At 41.8% G+C, this 16,892-nt stretch overlaps 1 protein-coding gene across 3 annotated transcripts in view; it reads left to right on the top strand.

Moving 5' to 3' along the window:
* SFMBT2 (Scm like with four mbt domains 2) overlaps positions 1 to 16,892 on the top strand; it is a 916,952-nt gene that overhangs the window by 554,388 nt on the left and 345,672 nt on the right. For all 3 annotated transcript variants that reach the window (XM_086918957.1, XM_086918956.1, XM_086918958.1), the window contains one exon: positions 13,242 to 13,339. In XM_086918957.1, the coding sequence (XP_086775083.1) occupies positions 13,242 to 13,339 (98 nt within the window). The remainder of the gene's footprint in view (positions 1 to 13,241; positions 13,340 to 16,892) is intronic.

Here is a 16,892-nt window from a genome sequence, read left to right as displayed (position 1 = left end):
GAGGATAGTTATGGCACTGCTTGTCCTAGGCAATGGGAAATCCCTTCCCCATGTATTCAGGAGCTAAGAAGTGTACCAGGACAAGTAATACTATTAATGATCATTAACCCCTCCCATGCTCATGACGAGCTGAGCTCATCATGAGCCACGGTGCACCGGTGCTCATGACGAGCTCAGCTCGTCATGGCCCATGGAACGCTCATGTGCGGGGAGAATTCCCCCGCTGTGCTGAGCGTTCCATGGGAGGCAATACACCTGTGACGAGCTGAGCTCGTCATGAGCACAGGAGCGCCGTAGCTCATGACGAGCTCAGCTCGTCATGAGCATGCGGGCGCTGTGCGTGCCCCCCTGCCCCCAGCACAGCGGGGGATTATCCCCCGCAGCGAAGGGGTTAAAGAAAATCCTTTCATTGAATCCAGTATTTATTTGAAAGGGGACTCTTTGACTTTGAGTCATTCAGATTAAAATAAAACAGACACAAATTATTTTTGGCACAGCTAACACTTGCTTCGCCCTCTATTGGCCCATAAGCCAGGGACTTTCTTAGGGCTGCAAGTTAATGTTACCAAAACCCAAATAGAAATGTTATGTACAGAGAATAACGGACATGTAGTACATTGAACATCAAGTCCATTGTGTACACATTTTTATTGTGGATGCACAGCTTCTGGACGAGTTGGGTTTTGCAAGTGTTGAGCTTTCAACTGTTAGGCAGGGCTTTGCACCAGGTTTGTAGGCAGTCCTCTGTTCTTGCAGTCACAGCTCTTGTTTGTCCTCTTCAGTTCCCAAGAAGTCAAATCTAAATTCCTGGTGTCAGGGAGCCACCTAAATACTAAATGTAGGTGTCTTAAGGGGAGTGTAAGGTGGTACCCAATGGGCTATCTACCCCTGGGGTGACCACACCCTCTACAGAACCTTGACCCAGAGTTCCTAGTTTCATCAAAAACAAGTTAGGTAAGCCCTTGTTTAACGTCCACTTCATGGTGTCCACCTTAGGGGCGTGCTAAGCCTGCAAGTTTGACACGCCTCCTGACTAGCTAATTTTCCCACCTGCTTTGGTGCCATATGGGCCCCAGGACAGTAGGTACAGCACAATGGCAATAATTTAGGAGAAGATGTACGGATTTTAAAAAAAAGCACATATGGAGCCCAGTAGGTAAAATGCATTGTGATTTATATTAAGCTAAAAAAGTTCAAATAAAGGGGGTTCAAAGAACTGTGCTGCGTCCCAAGAGAAAGGTGAAACCTCTAAACTAACGTGACAAGTAGTGACATATATGAAGGTTTAAAAATAAAAATACAGAAAAGCAAAAAGCGACTAAACTTAATCAATTTGCAGTAAACATTCACAGTCTCCTGTAACAATGATGGAGGCTATGTATAATAGTTCGCTTTGCAGTTGTGTCGAGGACGTTTCGACCTCTCAATAGATATGAGGTCTCATCAGCGTGCACACCAGGGGGCCGCACTGAGCGCTGCGCTGGGTGCGCGACTTTTAATTTTACCGTAAAAAAATAGCCCCTATCAGTAATTTCTAATATTCCCGGGGACCCTATCCCCCCGGGTCTAAGAAAAAATGTTGGGGACCGTGGGGGGAGCCACAATGCCCCCACGGACCCACCGGCTACCCGCGTCCTTTGGGAGCACATGGGGAAATGCTAACTTGCATGTGGAAAAGCAATCTGGTTTGGATTTTGAAAGTGAGAATAGATTTCACTGCTGTGTCTTTCAAAATCCAAACTAAGTTTGCTATGGGAGGGCGGAAGCCTCAAGACTCTGGCCTTCTCATAGCAAACAGCAGTGTCCTGGGGGTAGGCACCCCGGGACACTGCAGGAGCCGGCCCTGGGGCGTGGCATTCCCCAGGGCCCTCGAGGGCTCCAGGCAGAGGGCCACACAGTCTGCCTCCCACAATACACAAATCCCCAGGGGTGGTGGTTCCTGGGGCTTGAGGGGGTCATTGAGGTCCCAACACTTCAAATTTTGCAGGGGGGGGCTTGGAGCCCCCCACAACCATTTATTTTATAGCCCCGGGGTGGCTCTCAGTCTTGATTAGGAAACAGCAATGTTGAGAAAATCTTCTAGTAAGATAACAAAGGATTTTGAAGTCCATTTTCAGCATTTTTGTTGTGGTTTGCAGGCTTTAAAGCAACGACAATTGTAACTGTGTCTTTATAAATATGCCACTAAGTTTTGTATTGTCAACAATCTCGTCTTCCATTTAAATAGGCACAAAGTATTTATTGAAGTTCATTGTGAATCGTGAAGCAACACTGTCTAATTGTGATCGATAAAGAATTGAATGAGCTGTGTACTTATTTTACTCATAATGTGCATAGGGGCAGATTTACAAGTTCATTGCCTTACTATTGCATCACTTTTAAGATGGGAAAAGTGATGCAAAAGTGGTGCAAGGGGGTTGTAAATCTGGTACAAAGTGTTCTGTTTTACTTTGCTTTCCTTTCTGTAATGTAGAGGATCCTGGGTAAATATAACGGTTTCTATACAGCCAGTACCTTTCAACCCTACCCCCAAACTGCTTTCTGCCTGTTAACATAGTAACAGTTCATGGAACACTTAAATGAGCACATAGGTTAGAAGTTCACCACACTATGTTGCTAATCGAAACAGTTACTGTGCTGGAGTTTTAAAACTTTTCCATAGGAACCGTTAGTCGTAGCTATAGACTCTGGTAAAGATCTGTTAAAGAGTTAGCCTCAGTATTATACTTCAAATTATAAATATAATTTCTATTTTTAAATGTTTTCTAACTATGTCATTATCACACTAAATAATAGTAAAATTTTGTCAGAAAAAGAAGACGTATATACTTTTTTAAAATTAACTTTTATTAAAACAATAATAAATAACTGGAAACGTAACTTAAAGATAACAATGTAATAAATAACTAGAAACATAACTTTAAAAAAACTATTAAACAAAACGTGATATGGACTCCAATAGAAGTAGGGTAGGAGAACTGCAAAACAAAAATGAAAATAATAAAATTAGATCAATGTGACTAAATGAGGTCAAACATTACAAGCTAAGGTAACACATGGCGATATTTGGTTATTTGCATGTCTGCAGTGTGCCTGATACATTTCACCTGTCTTATAGGCCTGCGTTCAAGAGATGTCTGTATGGAAGTGCCTACTGCGTCAGATTTACACTATGGACCAACAGGTCTTTAAAATGATTCAGAGATGAGACAGAATTAGGTGAGAAATCAAGTCATTATGCAGGCCAATATTCTTTAGGGCTTATCTACAAGACTCTTGTGCCACTTTTGTGTTACTTTTTTCATGTTGAAAGGGACGCAAAAGTGGCGCAAAGGGCTTGTAAATAAGCTCTTTTATTTATAATGCATTTAATCAGAGACATTGTATATCTAGACTGCTCTGCTTACCTTGTGTAAACACTGTGACCAACAGAGTTCATAACTTGAACTCAGCTTTGGTTGTACACGGCAGAGTGGACAGCAGCGTCCATAACTTTGAAAGAGAAAGAAAAATGATGTGAGAGAGAGCGAGAGAGAGAAAGAGAGAAAAAACGGCATTAAAACTGTGAGAGAGAGAAAGTTATAGATGGAGCAGTTAACACTGGAGAAAATACTCGTAGCTCACCTTTTGCCTCTGTTGTGTGTCCAAGCACGTGCTGGTTCATAGTGCACCCTCCAGTTTAGTGATCTGAAAGATAGTATATAGAGTTAGTAATAGCATAGTACATACAACTGCACACGTATATTTTCACTTTATTTATTTGTACACTCAGGATAATGTATTTCATCAAGTTATTGTTATTGTTATTGTTAATTTGGATTTGTAACGCGCCCAATCACCTGCAGGTCTCTAAGCGCTTGGAAATCGATGTTATTACAATAACTTGGCTCAACACCTCAGAGAGACACAGCTACCAGTTTACATTGCGCTCAGGGCTTTACCAAACAGCAGTGTTTTCGATGATTTTCTGAACCGCAAAAGATTCACTTCCCTGCGTAGCCCCTCAGGCAGCTTATTCCATAGCTGGGGGGCCAAAACGGAGAAGGCTCTCCCTCCCTTGGTTACTAATTTGTAGCGGGGGCAGACCAGCAACTGGGAATCCGATGATCTAAGTGTTCTCTTTGGGTTATATACCTCCAGGCGGTCTTTAATGTAGGCAGGAGCATGGCCGTAAATCGCCTTGTGAGCTATACATAAACTCTTAAATTCAACCCTCTCTTTAACAGGGAGCCAATGAAGATTTTGTAGTAGAGGGGAGGCCTTCGTTCTTCTGGGTAATCCAAAGATCAATAGTGCGGCGTCGTTCATCACAACCTGCACTCTGTTAGTCAGCATTTTTGGAAGGCCAAGATAAAGGGCATTCCCATAGTCAATCTGTGAGATGACGGTTGCTGCTACAATTGAGCGCATCATAGATTGAGATAGAAAGGGGGCTAACTTTCTCAGTTGCCTGATGATATTCGTGCAGCTTCCGACAACGGAAGATATTTTGCTGCACATTGACAGATCACAGTCTAGTTTAATCCCCAAGCTCTTTACGTTCATACTTGGCTTTGGGGCTAGTCCAAGCTCTGCAGGCCAGTACAGATCACTCCAAGGTGAGGTGGTAGATGGAATTACCAATACCTCGGTCTTATCCGGATTGATCTTTAACAGGTTTTCCGTCATCCATCTTACGGTATACCTCAAGATGTTTTGGGCTTGAATTTGTGCTGCCCCTGTATTATCGACACTCAGCACAAGCTGAGTGTCGTCAGCATAATTAAAGACTCTGCAGCCCATATCGGCCAAGGATGCAATCAGAGGTTGTAGGTAGAGATTGAACAGAAGTGGGGACAGTGCGGAGCCCTGTGGTACCCCACACTCTAAGGGCCCCACCTCTGAAATCGAGTCCCCCAGTTGTACCCTTTGTGTCCTTCCCGAAAGGAAGGATTGCAGCCATTTAAAGGCCAGGCCTCTGATCCCAAAGGCCTCCAGTCTTCCCAGGAGCAAGTCATGGCTGACAGTATCGAACGCAGCTGACAGATCTAATAAAATCAGGGCGCTCGGTTTCTTGCTGTCAGCCATGCCTCTTAATTCATCTAGCACCGATAGCATCACTAACTCGGTGCTGTGGTGCGCTCGAAACCCCGCCTGTCGCTCATGTAATAGACCATGGGATTCCAGGTACAGGGACAAGGACTTCAGCACGTGTTGTTCTAAGATCTTTGCGAGGAAAGGCAACTGGGAAATCGGCCTGTAGTTCTTCAGAACAGCCGGGTCTGCGCCCGGTTTCTTTAACAGGGGCCTAACTCGAGCCTTCTTGAGATCGTCCGGTAGATACCCTGTTTCTAGGGACCTATTGAGGAGAGAGATGATCCGATCTTCCAATAGAGAACGTGCCACACGGAAGACACTCGGGGACACGGGCCCGCTGGGGAACCGGATTTGGTTTTACCCATCAGCTGCTCTAGGCTCAACTAGTCCAGCTCAGGGAACTGTACTATAGAGCAGTGAACAGGATTATGGGCATCAGAGTGTATAGTAGCACTATTCACCACACTACTCTTTATTTCCAGGATGATGGTCTTTACTTTTTCTAAGAAATACCCCTGGAAGGTGTTACAGTTTATGGGAGACTCAAAATTCTCCTGTTTTTTACTCAACTCCGACAGGATTTTGAAAGTCTCCTTCTGGGTATTCCCGGCCTTCTTTAGGCGAGACTCATAGTACTCCGCCTTAGCTTGTGAAATACGTTTTTTATACAGATGGAGAGAGCCTTTATAGTGGTTCCTCGCTGTGTCCTGCTTAGTTTTCTTCCACTGTAAGGAGGTGTCTGTGCACTGTTTTTCTTCCAAAGTAGTATATCCCATGCATTTCCACTGCATAGAGGTGAGTTCTCAATATTGCATACCTAGACTGTTGCACCCCATTGACTGGCAGAGTCCGGAGGTGAGTGTTTTTCTTGGGAAGTCAGAGGCAGATTTGCAAGCTCCTTGCTCCACTTTTCCCATGTTAAAAGTGACACAAAAGTGGTGCAAGGGGCTTGTAAATCTGCCCCTCAGATTGTTGTACCTATCTATTCTCACAGCTCGGAGGTCATTTTACATTCCTAAGCATTGAAGCTGTTGCACACTACCCACTCTCTCCTTCCACAGATGATTTATCTTTGTTTCGGAAACAATCTTCTTTGCTAACCTTGTGCCATTGGCGTGATTCAAAGACGGTGCACCATGTGTCGAAGCAGCCTTTTCAGACGTTGTTACGATGGCCACACATCATCGCAGAATGCACGAACGTAGAGCTTTGGAGGTATTTGGGGGGGATAACGCCAATTTGTGAAACACAACCTGTAAGTTAAAAAGGAAGTTAACATTGTGTGTCATTTTTTTAACAAAGGAGAGAGGAAGTGAGAGAGTGACTACAAAGAATATTCTCAGCTCACCTTTTTGTCACCTGTGTGTTTTTCACCACGTGCCGGGACATAATGCACCCCAAAGCTCTTCATCTAAAAGATAGTAAAAGAAAGATGTTATGATTGGTATTTGTTACTATCTTAATGTGGAGTAGAATTACATCGCCTTTTCACACACTTCTCTCTCACATTTAAAAACAACAATTTGTACAGTTTATATACCGGATATTTGACCGATTATAAAAACGTTCCTGCTATTGGAATATTTTTTTAAATTCAATAAGATACAGTATAAAGGACTGCGTACGCCTAAATCGCTGCGTCGCTTTTTTGTATCTCGTCTGCTGCACCCCATCAACTCTCTCCGATGCGCACCGAGGGCTCACTGCTCACCTTTTCATGGACAGGACACCTTCTACATCATGCAGTCCCGCTCTGTCACCAAGAAATCTGATATATGGTGCAGAGTCTTGATATCGGTATGTCTAAGGACATACTCATGCTCCCATCATCATTGCAGGTTCCTCACCCGCTCAGTCCTTGCGGTACCACTAACTCAGTGACCAAAGAGGCCAGGTACGTAGTGGTGGGCCATTGTACTCGGTGGTTCGGGCCTACATGAGGTGTCTGAACCACCAGGACGGACCATCAGAGCGCTTGCGATGGGAGCAACTCTAAAATGGTGTATAGCACGTGCGCTCCTTCTTTTTTATTGGTAGGGTGATGTGTGTAGTGATGCATGTGCTAGATGGGTGTGGTGTGGTTGTATACCAGCCATGAGGGAGTGTGTGTGTGCCATTTTGACAACTAGATCTGGAACTAAGAAATCAGTACAATGGAAATCTGGGCAATGTTGTGTTTTTTTTTCCTGGAAGCGTAAGCCGAGTGGGCTGGTGTGACGTATGCCAGTGCTGCGTGAGAATCTGAACCATGATTCCGGAGCTTGTGGTCGTGGTTCTGTTGTGAGTTATATGAAAAATCAAGTGAATCGGGTGTCACCCGCGTCTTAAACGCAAATGTATCATTAAGTCTGTAAATTTCCACAACATGGCCAATATGAAAGGTACAAGGTATCACTGTGTTGTACCTTCCGTTATATTACTCTCCCATATCTTTTACCTTATTGCCTAATTGTTGTATTAGCGCTGTTGTATTCCTTCCCTTTCTGTACTGCGACATCCACATCACTATGAGTCACCATGGAACTCCCATTTGGTATAAATGTGTACGGGGTATCACTGACTTTATATTCATTCATAGTTGCACACATAAAAGATGGTGGACATGACGCATTTCTGTGATTAAGAATGTTTGTTGTACATTCAGTGGAGTGTTGTAGCTGTAGTAATACAGAGCTGTGAAAGGTTTAAGTTGCAGTTTTTGGCACATGAAGGGCAGCAAATATATATATATATATACGTATGTGGTCATTCAGGTACACTGTCGAACTCTGTGCTGGAAATCAGTGTTCGAGGCTTGGAATTGCGCGACATCCTGATATTGTAAAGTAATGACATTATCTACACATGCCTGAAAATGTACTGTAAATACGGTGCTCATGTAAATTGCTGATATATTTTTGGGTTGATTTTGCGCTGTATAAATACACACAAAAAAAAAAGGAGGAATAGTCCACACTTACTGTCAGAGGTAAGATGGTTGCATACGCTATTTATAGAACAATATAATGTGGTAGGGCGCAGGAGCAGCATTGTAGAAACATAATAAATACACAGACACAGATAGATAGTTGAAGTGGGTACGGACACATGCCCTTGACTCCATTTTATTACGTTGCTGAAGGTATCAAGTAGAATAGTAATCATGATATCATACACAGATATTCAATCGTAAACGGTTTATGACTTCTGCTGTACTAAGGTAGGAGCACTATATGTGAAATAATAGACAGAAGATTCTATCGTAAAGTGTTCATGAGTTGTTGTACACTGAGGTAAAGGCGGTTTATGTAGAACCTGCGATGATGCGTGGTTCAAGCAGAACAAACTGGGAAGAATGTCTTTTGGCAATTGAATTTTGCCTTAATAAGACCATGTGGCGATTATTTATGGTGCACTGAGTTAGTGGTATGTGTGGTGCTCAGTGTGTGCTCAGCCTGCGATGATGCGTGGTTCGAGCAGTCTGTACTCAAAATATTGAGTGTTGCATACTGGTCTGCATGAATTTTTAGGTTACAAAAAAACTATCATCAATGGTTATCAATTGCTCTGCAAACTATGTCTACTGAATGCTCTCCATAAGAAATTGAGCGATTGCATTTCTCGCAGTGCATTCTAACTTTCTCAAAATGGGGACGTATGTCTTGTTGCGATGTTAAAGGTGAAACCCCAGAAGTACTTGGTATTACCGGTGGTGGAGGTACATTTTGGTGGTGTGTTGTACTTTCTTTGTAAACATAGATCCCAGCATGTAGGAATTAAAGTGGCTTGTGCATACTAGCAGTGCCACAGGAGTATTTTTTGTGTGTGCCTTAAATAAATCAAGGCTAAATTCTCTACTGTTTGTAGTGTAGATACAAAGCTAAATTGAAGTTGTAAACCTTGTTGTCCTTAGTGTAGATCTTAGGGGGGACTGCGTCATCTGCAATCATGAGTGAAGTAGATGATAGAACATATATGCAGAGTACATTTTATTATTCAACTAAATCTATAGTGATATAAAATAAGTTTTTCAAGTAAGCATAATAAAGGAATATTGTGTAGGGTTCGATAGGTGTTATACGTAGTTTGGTTTGCACTGAGTTAGTGGTATCTAATACAACAAGGTTCTGTGGAGCCTGAGATGATTCGTTGTCCGGGCAGCAACTACTGATAGTAATGTTTTTTGTGTTGTGAATGCTGCCTTAGTAAGGCCACATGATAACAATTTTTGGTGCACTGAGTTACTAGTACCTTTGGTGCTTAGCGTGTACATATTCGGCGATGATGCGTGGTCTGGGGGAGGGAGGGGGACACTGTAATTGGAGTAATGTCTTTTGTCGATTGGATTCTGCATGAATTCCGCTTAAAAGTGATTGTATGCCTCATTGCTGACTTAAAACTATTCCCTCTTTTTTGCGATGATTTATGGTCTACTGAGGTATTAGTATCTTTGGCGCTGAGCTTGTACATACCTGCGATAATGCGTAATGCAGGGGGGCTGTACTGGGAGCAATGTTTTTTGCCTAGTGAATTCTGCTTTATGACTTGTGGTGCAGTGAGTTAGTGGTACCGAAAGAACTCAGCGTGTGCGTACCCTGTGATGATTCGTGATTCGGAGGGGGGGTCGCAGTGGTATAATGTCTCTTGTCTACTGGAATGCATCATGTACAATCATCATTCTATCTGAAAAAATCTGAACACATAGAGTACAATTGTCTCTGCATTAAATTAATCAAGGTTGAATTCCTTACTGTCCGTAGTATACATGCAAAGGTGACTTCAAGTTGTGAACCCTGCTGTCCGGAGAGTACATTGAAGGATGTAGTTGACACAAACATCAAGGAATGCTTTTTTTGTCACATACTTTAACAAAATCTGACGACACAGTACTATTTTTCTGCCTCAAATAAATCAAGAATGAATTTTATGTTGTCTGTAGTGATTATGCACCACTGGTATCAAGTGGTAAACTCTTTTGATCGCAGTGTACATTTGAAAACAGAACTCAGTATAGTCATTGAGGAATGTTTTTTGTGGCATCCTTTAACAAAATAGTCTTTGTCTTACATAAATCAAGGATAGCTTGAATGCTGTCTGTAGTGCAGATAGAAAGCTGAATTGAAGTTGTGAACCCTGCTGTCCGCAGTGTGGATCGAAGGCAGTAGTTGACACAAACATCGATGAATGCTATTTTGTCACAGTTAACAGAATCTGAGGACACAGTGCAATTGTCTCTGCCTTAAATAAATCGAGACTGAATTAAATGTTGTTTGTAGTGCTTCTGTGCATCTGGTATCAAGTAGTGAAATCTGTTGATCGCAGTGTACATTTGAAGGCAGTACTCATTACAGACATTGAGGCATTTTTTTTGTAGAATCATTTAACATGCGATATTAATATATAAATGTAGTTTCTATTTTTGAATGTGTGTATCAAAGGTTATATTAGGGTAGGAGGAAGTCTGCAAATTTATCACAAGGATGATGTTATCAGTGATGTCATTTGAGATGTCATCAGTGATGTCATGAGTGATGTCACTGACCATGTCATGAGTGATGTAATATGTGACGTCAGCAATGCATTGTGGGCGTGCGAGTTATACCTTTGTTTTTTTCAGTGAATATATATATATAGATATATATATATATATTTATTTATATATATATATATATATTTATATATATATATATATATATATATATTTATATATATATATATATCACTGTCTGAACTCAGTTACCCTCTAGGCGTTATTGAAGGCCGGTGTGACCTACAATCGCCACTAAAGTTCGGAAGGCCTGTCTCTGTCCCAAGTAACACTCCTTCTTCGCTGACTAATTTAAAACACACTTCCATCCAATCCAGGCCAACACAGTGATGCATATGTTTAGCATTTATTTCACTGTTTTTGGAGGAAGCTTTGCCATATACAAATTATAAATATGTTGTGAAATTCTCACTTTTCCCCTCTTATGGATAGATATCACTGAGATAAACGAATAGACTTTTGAATAAAGAACTCTTTTTCACTCTTACAACAAATCACTCACATATTTCATATTAGCTTTGCAAACCTCTTGCTTGGACCTGTATTACCCACAGGGCAACACAGAGGCCAGCAAGTATCGCTGAAGCTCCTTTGTTTATACTTTCTGGACAGATGTACTTGCTGTAAACAAAAATGGAAATAATCTTTGATGTGTGGAGTAAATATTTATGATGTCATTTTATGAAAGATATGCTATTTAATGCAACCTCCTGCAGACTTGTATTTAACTCATGTGTTTTAATTTAAGTCAGTGTTACTTTATGCCTAGTTTAAGTTTCATGCATTAATTTTAATATGGTGATGCCTTGAATGTTCATTGAGGGCTTTAAAAATAGTGTCATGGATCACCTTTAAGTTCATTTTATGTTACTTCCTGTGATGTCATAGAGGTTAAAGTTTGTTTAGTTGTTTGACTTCACTTTTAATACCCTTAGTTTTTTAGGTCAATATAGGGCCTTATTTAGAGGTTGGTGTACCAGTAACTCCATCACAAACTTCAGGTATATCCCATCCGCCTTTTTACAAATGCAATGAGATTCTATGGCACTTGTATTAAGGCAAGCAGGAGATCCCTCACATTTGTGATAAATTAGCCCTCACCAAACTCTAAATCAAGCCCTTTGTTCTAAGTAGTGTTTTTGCCGAACTTGGACTAGAGCATCGCTGGAGATTTATAACTGTTATCACCTTAGCTGCTTTGGAATGTCCAGCTCCAGTGCTGAACGTTCGATTGCGCAGGTGCAGCTGGAACGTCCAACGGCCGACGGCAGCACTCCCGAGGTAGTGGTGCCGTCGGCCGTTGGTATAGGCGCAGCACTTAAGAGGTTAAACACCCATACATATTGTTTTACCAACTGGCCAAGAAGGCATGTGGAGCGTGTTATTTTAAAGAGGAGCTGTGTTATGCAAGAACCAATGGGCCTTTGGAAGATTATTAGACAACTCAATTTTGCTGGATTTTGTTGCTGCAATGAGAGCACAGTGAAACACGTAGTGGGTATTGTAGACTTGTTGTGTTATAAGCAGGCCACTGGAATTATGCTGCAGGGAAAAACCAAATTATACAGCAGTGTTCACTAAATTATGTGGCAAGAAAAGGCTATTTGTGCGACCTAATGCAGCACACTTTATGATAGTTTTACATCATAATTTTGTCATTTTTTCACACGTGAAACAGCCAATTGTTTCACCTCTTTAGTATCAGTTAAACATCCAAATGCAGCAGATATCAACTAAAAGATGGCCAGACAGCCTTTGCATAGGGCCTTCCACTTTGCGGCAACTTGGGTTGCCCAGATTTTAGTAACTTTTGGTCTGGTTGAGCGAGAAACAGATTATTTAGTAGATGATCAATCATGTGGCAAATCCATATCTATGCAGTAAACACTGTGGCTGCAGAATCACATCATGTCAATGGCCCTGGTTACCTATTGCTCTCATTCAATGTAACTCTTCACTTCCCATTCACAGTGGCATGCCAAATTATCAGATTAGCCATATTACAGAAATCAAAGATATCTTTGTTATTGTGCTCCAAATGTACGTGTGCATGCAGAGGATCTACTGTATAAAAATGTTGCCTATATGTATGTCATGAAATTGCCTGATGAGAACAGTATAAGCAGTTTCCATCTGATGCTCTTCATATTTAATCAGCTGTTTAAATGAGGCGCATCTGATGGGAATCATGACAAAGTTGATTTTAATTTGGGAATTAAACCTATAGTAGTAATGTCAGAAAGCATATAATTAACAAATACATTAAAAAACGGATATATAGTGCTTCATTATTCATGCCTTCTCTAGGCGCTGTAGGTAACTGGGGTTACAAGTGCCCAGTTATGCGGTACTTAGTTTCTCAATCTCTGAAGGCTACAACATTGAACTGCCCTGTCCAGGATCAGCACCCATTCCCCAGATCACAGCACAGCATTGCGGCAACATGTCAGCAGAAATCTCTGTTAATAGAGCCCTTGTGCCAACTAACTCCGAACTCTTCATAAATTGTAAAGAAGTCTATTCTGTCATATCACATATAGATATTATTCCCCGGGGGATATGTGCACTTCTTTAAGTACACATACATTCTGCAAGTGCTTTCTTTCCCTTTACATCCCATCTGCTGTTTTTGTTTCAGACATCTGCTGTTTAAAGGACACGTCTGAGTGGAAATGTGCTCTGAAACAATCCCTGAATGATGCAGCGAAGTGTCCTCTTCCAGTGGAAGCGTTTAAGGTGAGTGTGATTTTGGGTTAGTGATTAAACACTACAGCCGTGAATAAACAGCAGTGCCCTTGGTGACATAACCGGAGCAGTTCACATTTACACAGCTCCAAGTCTGCTATCTGTGGCAGGGGGAATAACGCAAAATGGTGGGGCCTCCCAGCAGAATCTGACGAAGTGGCCCTAAATCTTAAATATTTTACAGATATGGACATGATTGGGGGGCCCGCTACACCTCAGGGGCTTCAGGGGCTTGTGTTACGCCTCTGCACTTTGTATTATGTCAATATTTAGGCCAGATCCCACCAAATAGGAATATAAAGGCATTTGTATAGCGCACAGCTACTCAGTCGAGTGTCCCGGCGCATCAAAAGGCCCCCTGGAATAGACCCGCCCAATGACCTACAAGCACATGAAGGACACATATAAGGAAACCTAAACGCGCAAAAGCAGTCTTCACAGTTTTTGGTTAAAAAGCAGGGCTTTGAGACGCTTTCTGAAAATGGTAAAATCCGTCACCGCTCTCAGTGAGGTGGGGAGTGCATTCCAGGCCTGAGCGCCTGGTAGCCCAAATGAGGATCCCCCACATGGGACATTCTGGGTACCTTCATTGCGGAGGATCTCAGTAATCTGGAAGGGACATAATGAGAGATCCTTCTACACAGATACTTGGCCCCTGTTCCGTGCCAAGCTTTGAAAAATAGTACCATCGCTTTAAATCGAATTCTGTTTTTTACTGGGAGCCAATGAAGTTCCCTAAGGTAAGGGGACATATGTGTCCTCACCTTAAGCCAGAGAACGGCTCTAGCTGCATCATTCTGTGCCACTGTAGACATTTAAGAAGATATTCTGGAAGGCCGAGAAAGAGGATATTCACATAGCAATATATAACGGTGTTATTTATTTTGTAAATTTTAATTAGCATAATCCTGACAAAGTTTGAATATTGCCTTTATATTTTTATCAGAAAAGATGCCCGATTCGGTATGTAAAATGCTCAGAATTCAGACGGCATTACAACATTGTCTCAAGGGGACTGTCTGTTCTGACGAATCAGAGACCAGCATTCAGAGGAGCGTTGCCCCACTCGTCAGTCAGTCACAGAAAAATAAAATGATAATAAAACAATATCATTTTATTTTTCTGTGACTGACTGGCATGTCTAGGTATGGCGGGGTCGGTCCGGGCCATGAAAGGGAGGAGTGGTAAGCACTTAGAAGTGCACATGTAAGTTTGGCTGCCGTCTTAGACCGGCTGAACAGACATGCGCACTTATTTTTCTCCAACCCAGCTGCCTTCACAGCCAGTTGGAGAAAAGCTGCAGGCTCCCAGGCAGTGTGTGAGCAGCAGACCAGGCCACTCAGACCAATCTTGGCACTAAGAGCAGTGTCAGGATTTGGCTGGGGAGCCTGTGCTTTGCCAGACTGCTGGGCTTGAAGGATCGAGGCAGCAGTCAGCGCCAGAGGCAGAGGCAGCAGAAGGTATATTTTTTAAAACCATTATTTTCCCCTAAATTCCATTCCCCCTCCTCCACCAGCCCCTCACCCCCCCCCCCCCCACCCCCCCCCCCCCCACCCACCCAACCTTCGTTTTTTGGCAGATGTCACTGTTTTACACTACTGGAGAAAATGCCTGACTAAAAGAATTAAGCGTTCTTCTTTCCTGGTCCTTTTGAATGTATGGTATGTGTGACAGGGCCTTTCTAAATGTTGGTTACAAAGATTTACTAAAGGAACTGAGGTTTGGAGTAACTGTAAATTCACCTGGACATTGTATCTTGGGAACAGATGATTCATATCAAGAAGATAGGCTACCAGAATATAATTTGGCATAAATATTGTGTCCTAAATATAATTTACAAAAATATTGGCTCATTAGAGTTAATAGAAAATCTTCATACAGTTAAATATTTTTTTAATTATATTTAAGACATGATCTTCATATCAGGAGATATTTCTGGGTGGAAAACGGCCATATCGCACCATTGCTCCATTTTGAATAACTGTGTGGCATATTTGAGTTGGCTGGCAAAGTGAACGGGCTAGGACCGGGCATTTTGAGAATGTAGGGGTGATTCTGTTACGTAGCTAGAAGCTAGGCTGCTGCTGTAGTGATATTTCAAGGTGAGACCAATGATTCTACTGAGTTCTTGTCACTATAACTGGTGGCATGCTGCCCCCCAAAATGAGGTTGCAGACCGCTGTGCCCTGGCGAAGATTGAGCCCGTATTACTTCCTCGGCCACCAGGGCTTCTTTAAATGGTGGCCATCTTGCTGTTATGCTCTCTTGCACGCCCAAAAGATGTGTTTTTCAGGTTTCTACTCCTAAAAGCCTTAACGGAACCTCAACAAATATTGGTTTAACTTTTCTTATAGTGAGCATTTAGCTAATGTTCACCCCAAACTGAGTTATCCATGGCACTTACCTTTGTTTATTTCTTATGAATAATAGTTTATAACACATATGATGCCTCACGCCAAGTTCTAGTGGAATGATTCGACCGACAAGGAAAAACGTGTCAAAAATAAATACTGCTGGTAATAATACTAAAGCAACAGAAATACGAACAGTTGCAGAAGCGCATTATTTGACAAAACAATGTCATTGGTAAAATAAAAGATGGTAGAAACGGAACACAAACAGAAGGAAAAAGAAAAATAATGAATGTACAGTTAAAAAAAATTACAAAATACTGTCCACTACTAAATTAAGTGCAGGAAAATTCTAGTGTGAAGAGATATGTATTAGGAAGCTATTGAACTGAAAGTCGATACAGTTGCATAAAGAGGGCATAGGAGCAGAGAACGATTGGCTACAAATGCAACATACCTAAATCTGGGATTTTGCAACAGAAAGAGATAGAAAGTCTAAAGTAATTTTGAGCTCAAAACACTGACTCCTTTGATGAAGAGCCATGCAGTACTCCAGCACAACCAAAATGAAACATGGTGACATTGAAGCCAATGAGGATAAAATATAATAGGGGTGATGTAACTGTGAGTCTGGGAATCTGAGAGTATAAATGAGAAGTTCAGAAGAGTGTTTGAAGTGGCACCTGAGTAGAGGAGAGAAGAGCAGAGAAAACACCACTGCAATCACCCATCCTGATGAGCACAAGCAACGTATGTAGAGCGAAGGAAACATAGCTTTATCAAGTACATATTCAATTATTTTTTAGCAAAGGAAGATAAAACTAGAAGGATTACGAACGTGCGCAATATGAGATTTGAAGCGAACTGTAAAATGTAATTGATAAAACTAAGACATTTAGGAGATGTCCCCTAGGTAGGAACAATACATAGTTGAAAAAGAGAAGCGATTCCAAGATGCATCCAGAATTTCAAAATGCTAGTTATAACAAGAACTGATGCAGTTTTTGATGGATAACCCAACCCATAATGACACAGAGACGGGCGTCACACAATGAATACCAGCCAGAGACAATATACAAAGGTAAAGATAGTTGTCATTGATTCTTTGGTGGATCGAGGCACTCAGCCCCACACCAGCCTGCAGGTCTTTATGTATGCTAAACGCATTGTAAAGAAAATCATCTGCCAAGTCT

Source organism: Lissotriton vulgaris, chromosome 1_1, assembly GCF_964263255.1.
Source record: "Lissotriton vulgaris chromosome 1_1, aLisVul1.2, whole genome shotgun sequence".
In the NCBI taxonomy this organism is placed as follows: Eukaryota; Metazoa; Chordata; class Amphibia; order Caudata; family Salamandridae; genus Lissotriton; species Lissotriton vulgaris.
Note: the sequence above shows the minus strand (reverse complement) of the source record. Positions and strands in the feature narration are given on the sequence as shown.